At 45.5% G+C, this 6,413-nt stretch overlaps 1 protein-coding gene across 2 annotated transcripts; it reads left to right on the forward strand.

The window, feature by feature from the left end:
- The first annotated feature begins 320 nt into the window (after nucleotides 1–320).
- On the forward strand, nucleotides 321–2,239 carry LOC126402571 (putative nuclease HARBI1). Of its 2 annotated transcripts, XM_050064703.1 has the most exons (4): nucleotides 563–837; nucleotides 937–1,331; nucleotides 1,493–1,867; nucleotides 2,014–2,239. In XM_050064703.1, exons 1-3 carry the CDS (start codon nucleotides 563–565, stop codon nucleotides 1,861–1,863), a joined length of 1,041 nt encoding a protein of 346 aa, XP_049920660.1. In that variant the 3' UTR covers nucleotides 1,864–1,867; nucleotides 2,014–2,239. The 2 variants fall into 2 exon arrangements, with proteins under 2 accessions (XP_049920659.1, XP_049920660.1); XM_050064702.1 differs by having other exon boundaries at nucleotides 321–837; nucleotides 1,493–2,239.
- Nucleotides 2,240–6,413: the final 4,174 nt, after the last annotated feature.

The following is a 6,413-nucleotide window of genomic DNA, read 5'->3' on the forward strand; positions in this document are numbered from 1 at the left end:
AAATATTCAGTATTACACATTTTCTTTGGTTGCTTTTCTTTCAAACATTTTTTAAAGTTATGATCTCACTGCCGGTAAAAAAACGGAAAAAAACCCCAAAACAAAACGGTTTGCTCCTGCAGCCAGCCAGAGACGAAGGATCCATTCCACACACCTGAGCCAGAGAAAAAAGAGGGAGAGAAGGAGAGAGATCGAGTTTCTGTCTTTGATGAATGAAGCCTTATTGTTTTGCTGCTATTAAACAATGAGAGACATGTTTTCTCCGTTTACTTAATAGCATAAATATTCACACTACTGCGCGTGGGGAGACAGAGACCTGGGGCCTCATTTATAAAGCTTGCTTACGCACAAAACCGGGCTTGGAAGTGCGTACGCAACTTCTTACGCAAGAATTGGGATTTATAAAAAAAAGACTAGCGTAGGAATGTGCGTAACTTTAAGCAAACTACAGACCTTGCTTAAGCACATTTTGGAGACAATTGTGACAAGGTGAGAACGATTGGTTAATGGAAAGAGCGCATATAAATAGCCATTCAGTGGCAGCCGTGCGCAATAAGGCACAATGGATGCACTTGCACTTCTCGAAGACCATGCCAATGGACGGATCCGACTGGAGAGGGTATTCCGAGATCGGGAAGATTTCCTGGCTCATGATGATGACTGGCTAATAAGCCGTTTCAGACTACCTAGAGCCTTGCTCTTGGATCTGATTGCTGAATTGAGTCCAATTTTAGAGCGACCAACCCACCGGAACCGCGCCATACCGGCACACATTAAAGTGCTGACAGCGTTGGGTTTCCTAGCAACGGGCTCGTTCCAGAGGGAATTATCCGACAGGTATGCCTATTTCTTTTATTGTCTATTGATATAAATTCAATTTATAGATTTCTGTTCTATTCAGGAAATAGAAATTAATAATAAATCCTGTGCGAATAGGTCTGGGATATCACAGCCATCCCTCAGTGCTGCACTGCCAGCTGTTTTGGATGGGATAATCCAAATGACCAGTCGCTACATCAGGTTTCCCTACACTGTTGTTGAACAGGCCAACAGCAAAAGGCAATTTGCAGCAATGTCCGGTTTCCCTAATGTAATCGGCGCAATTGACTGCACCCACATTGCTATAAGAGCCCCCAGCGAGAACGAATTTGTATATGTGAACCGAAAAAATGTGCACACCATAAATGTACAAATAATTTGTGACCCCTCAATGGTGTTGACAAATTTAGTGGCACGGTGGCCTGGTTCAACACATGATTCATTCATTTTGGCGCACAGCGGTGTAGGGAACAGACTGCAGGCAGGTGCTGGTCGTGATGGTTGGCTCCTCGGTAAGTATTACATTCTCACATAATGCAACTGTACTTGTTCTGTTGGGTAAATTCTTTTCTCTATTTGGCCCATTCTGTTGCTGCCACTGTCACTGAGTGGCGCTCGTGGAATGTTTTGTAATTCGAGTCTGCTTCTTAATTACTCTGGTTATACCTTGCAGGTGACAGCGGCTACCCACTGAGGCGGTGGCTCCTCACACCATTTCCAAACCCGCAGAGTGCGGAGGAACGGCGCTTCAACATAGCGCATGGCCGTGCACGTTCCGTTGTGGAGCGCGCCATCGGCCTGCTAAAAAATAGATGGAGGTGCTTAGATGCCTCAGGTGGCAGGCTGCTCTACCACCCCAGAAAAGTGTGCAAAATTATAAGAGCGTGTGGAGTACTGCACAATTTGGCACTGAGGGATGCAATCCCTCTCCCACCTGACCTCCCCCCCCCGCAACACGTAGACCCCGACCCACAGCCACCTCCCCGACATGAGGAACATCAGCATGGAGCAAGGCTACGTGAGGAAGTGATGCGGCGTGTGTAAAAAGGCAAGTGCGCTTCACTTTTGTAACTGTTTTATTGCGTCAGTTGCAGATGAAATCAGTTCACACATATTCTGCATGACCATGCGTATTTGTGTTAGTTCATCCCTGACTTCACGGATGGCACTGATGGTTTCCCGCTGTGTTTCCAGGACGCGATCGGTGAGAACCCGGCCACCTCCGCGCACTCTGGATCCGCTGGGCGCGCTGGGTACAGACGGGTCCGTGCCAGACGTGCTGGGAATCTCCTCCACCACCTGTTCCTCCTCCTCCTCGCCCACTGCTACCACCTGTAACGTGACTGAGGACACAAGTCACATTTATTGCCACATGTCTGTACAAACATTTGATTGAATAAACATATGAAATTGTAACCTACCACTCTCCTCTTGAGCAAAATCTGTGTCCCCCTCCCTCTCTGACACAACACCAGACATGCTGGCTGGTCCGAGAATGGAAGCCACTTTGGTGTGAAGTGGTGTAGGTTCTTCCATGGTACGGCCGCCACCTGTGTAAAACTACTTTTTCTGCTCAGTCAAGAGTCACAAAGGGGTGGCGGCAACATCACAGAAAATGAACCTTGCAAGCATGATTAAGTAGTGTTACATTTTTCATTCATAAAACCACATTGCAGCTATTGGGTGCCGTTAGATTTAACATTTCGATGTAGCTATATTTAGGACTTATTCACAACATTTAATCTGAAATGTGACCAACAGTTTTCACTTTGAATATTTTGATTTAGCAGATTCCGATTTTTTTATTGCCTAGTTTACAAATGTAGACTACATGTGCAAGAGAACAAATTCCACATGCATTTATCAGATTTTGTTTAAAGATAAATGTGCCTAAATCCTTTTTGTGTTTTTACAATGCTGCTTCAGAACTTTCACCACATGTGCATGTTTCATGTGTTTTCTGGACCCACCTGTAGCCGCCACGCTCCGGCGGTGCAAAGCCACTTTTTTTTTTGCCTCCACCTTTAAATCCGACCACTTCTTTTTTATTTCGGCGACACTGCGCTCTGTGCCAGCCGCGCTTACTGCCGTGGCCACAGCGTGCCATTCAGTGGCTTTTCGTTTGTTGGTAATGCCACTTGAATGGCCGCCGAATAAAGTTTCCCGTCTCGCTGACACCTCATCCACAAGCACCTCGATCTCTGTCTCAGAAAAGTTCCTCTTTCTTCTGGTTGCTGCCATGATTCAGCGTGAAATGCCGTGGATCCATCATGCCTATTTATATGCAAAACACATTCATGAGGTAATTTGCATGACCATACATGGTGAATTGTGGGTGTGGAGAGGGAGGGACATGAATCAAATCCTGCTGCGCAACTTTCCGGTTGGACTGTGATTTATAAAGGGAAAGTGCTTGCAGGTGTGCGTAGGCATGGTTTTATAAATCCGACTTTTTTTTTGCTTACGCACTTTTCAGCTTTTCAGCGTAGGTAAACTTTTAGTATGGATCCTACGCCAGGTTTTATAAATGAGGCCCCTGCTCTGCTCCAGACACACTCAGCACCTTGGACAGCACGGCGCACCTGACTGTTGTCAATGTGTACATGTTATAGGGGTGTCAAATTTTCGCGTTAATTGTGATTAATTAATTACAGTCATATTTAAAGCGTTATGTTTTTTAATCGAGTTAATCTAATTTTTAATCTCTAACTTTACTGTGTCTGTGTGCGAGTTGCCTTTTTATAAAATCCATTTGCAGGCATTGGGCTTCTTGTGCTTGAGTTGTTGGAGGTGGAAAACAATGGTCAGTCACACCCTGAAGTGGACATTGATTGGCTGTCATTGTGTTTGGGCTTGTTTAGCATAAGCTGATAGGCTCCCAATGTAGTTCGGAGGGCAAGGTGAGGAGCGGTGAGTAGCAGAGAGGAGACGTGAAAATGGAGGAGCATGTGAGAGTTGTCGGTCCAGTGAATGGGAAATTTAGCCTACATTTCAAAAACGTCCCGACGGCACCATTGATAAAGGTAGAGTGATATGTCTTCTTTGTAAGAAGGAGTTTGCTTACCACCAAAGCAGTTCAAGTTTAGCCTACCACATCAACGCAAAGCACCCAGTCGCGAGTGCAGCCACAGCTAACGTTAGCGGCGAAGACGTTAGCAATTTAGCGAGCCATAGCAAAGCTCTTCGCCAAACTACACTCGAGGAGAACACCCCGCGTATGAGCAAGTCTGCGACCGACAGACTGACAAACGTCCTTGCTGAGTGGATAGCGATGAACTGCAGGCTGATAAACATAGTGGAAGACGAGGGGTTAACAGAGGTGTTGCAAACTGCGTCCAATGACCCATCATACAAGCCACCGTGCAGGACTACAGTGATGACCAAAATCAGCAAGATGTACGATGGCGAAAAGAAAAACAAACTTGAGATTCTGGTGGAGGATTCGCCCAACTGTGTTGCTATAACCGGAGATCACTGGACCTCAGCTGGCAACCACAGCTATTTTTGCTGATAAATGCGCCGAACAGTTCCTCAAGGTGGCAAATGACTGGGGAATTGAAAACAAGATATCCACCATCGGTACCGACAGCACAGCAAACATGCTGGCTGCTATGAGAGCCCTTCCATACGAGCACATCGCCTGCAATGCTCACATTCTCCAGAGGACCATCACGGTCTGCCTTGATGGCAGTGGGTTTGTCGATGTACTCGCAAAGTGCCGCAAGATTGTTGGCCATTTCAAACAAAGCCCTGCAAGCCCCACAGAGCTTAACCAGCAACAAGTAGCACTTGGACAAAAGAGCAAGCAACTTATACAAGATGTACCAACGAGGTGGAATTCGACACTCGCAATGGTCTCACGCCTCATACGCAACCGAGAGGCTGTCCAGGATACGTTGGACCAACAGAACAACCACAGATTGGTCATGCCAACCGAAGCTGAGTGGGGGAAACTGCAGAGGCTGGAGGTCCTGCTTGAACCATGCAGGTAAGCTCAAATAAACACCTGTCCATTTTAATGAAATAAACTACTGTCACATGTGTAATCTAAAAATGAATGGACATTAGGTAGTTACTTTTAAGGACAGTTAAATTGGAAATCATTTACACTTTAATTTAAATATCCAGCTAAATTTATTTTGCAAACTTATCCACCTCTGCAGGTATGTGACTGAGCTGCTGGGTGGTGAGGCCTACGTCTCCTGCTCTGTAGTGCTGCCTGCTTTCCGCCATCTGGACCGTGTCATGGACATCACTGATGATGATCCAGCCTACGTGGTGAAGTTCAAGAATGCCTTCCAGAGGGACCTGGCAGCACGGTGAGCTGATGCCAACGAGACATGGTTCAAGGTAGCCACAGCACTGGATCCTCGTTTCAAGGATTTGAAATGTCTTCGAAGAGAAAAGAGAGAACAGGTAAAGACTATAAAGATAAACTGGACTAATGAGTCCAATTTAGGCCTACTGCACTTAGTATTAATGACAATCATTCATTCATCCACCCGTCCATCTATCCATTCATTCATCCACCCACCCATCCATCTATCCATTCATTCATTCATTCATTCATTCATTCAGGTGTGGACCAGTCTGGAGAACATGCTCCAAGCAGCAGAGCCCAGAAGAGCAGCTACTCTCCAGCCCTCCACAGAGGATGATGAACCAGCTCAGAAGAAGAGGAGGAGCGCTCTCCTGCTGGGGTCCGACTCTGACTCAGAAGAAGATGGAATGGAGTCTGGAGAACTGCAGCACTACAGAGCAGAGCCCAGCATCAGCATTGATGACTGTCCCCTGCAGTGGTGGTATGCTCACTCAGGAGCCTATGAAAAACTGTCAGCCCTAGCACGCAAATATTTGGCCTCCCCAGCAACCTCCATACCTTGTGAGAGACTGTTTAGCCTCACAGGCCACATAGTGCAAAAGAAAAGGGCAGTCTTGCTCCCAGAAAATGTGACCAAGCTGGTCTGTCTCAGCGACTGGCTGAAGAAGAAGAAATAAGAGGCATGAGGTCAGTGTAGCTGCTATGTCCTCTGTAGCCTACTAGAAGTGATTGCTTAATGTTATTTCAGCACTTTATTTTGCGATGATGAACAATGTTATTTTTGATGTGCTAACTTACAGCACTGTGATTGATCGGTCTGTTTTATTTATTTTATATTATCTGAAGCAGAGGAAAAGCAACAAGTTCAGTGTTCAATACTTGTATTGCTCAGAAAAGTGTTCTTACTGTTCTTTGATGTGTTAACTTACAGCATTTTATATGGACCTGATGTTTTATTTTATTTTTTATAGTCTGAAGCATTCTCAGGAAAACAAGTTCAGTGTTCAACAACAGCCCTAATTATTTGGAGATTAACAAAAGAACACAGCAATATTTTGCCCCTTGGTGGTTCGAAATTGAAGGTTGCAGGTAGCACTTGGGACTAGTCAATCAATCAATCAATTTTATTTATAAAGCCCAATATCACAAATCACAATTTGCCTCACAGGGCTTTACAGCATACGACATCCCTCTGTCCTTATGACCCTCGCAGCGGATAAGGAAAAACTCCCCAAAAAAAACCCTTTAACGGGGAAAAAAAACGGTAGAAACC

This window comes from Epinephelus moara, chromosome 16 (genome assembly GCF_006386435.1).
Source record: "Epinephelus moara isolate mb chromosome 16, YSFRI_EMoa_1.0, whole genome shotgun sequence".
Lineage (NCBI taxonomy): Eukaryota > Metazoa > Chordata > Actinopteri > Perciformes > Serranidae > Epinephelus > Epinephelus moara.

Coding starts and splice junctions, on each gene's coding strand:
- LOC126402571 (XM_050064702.1), top strand. CDS start 563: ATGGATGCACTTGCACTTCTCGAAGACCATGCCAATGGACGGATCCGA. Junction 838..936: donor CAGAGGGAATTATCCGACAG/GTATGCCTATTT, acceptor CTGTGCGAATAG/GTCTGGGATATCACAGCCAT. Junction 1,332..1,492: donor TCGTGATGGTTGGCTCCTCG/GTAAGTATTACA, acceptor TATACCTTGCAG/GTGACAGCGGCTACCCACTG.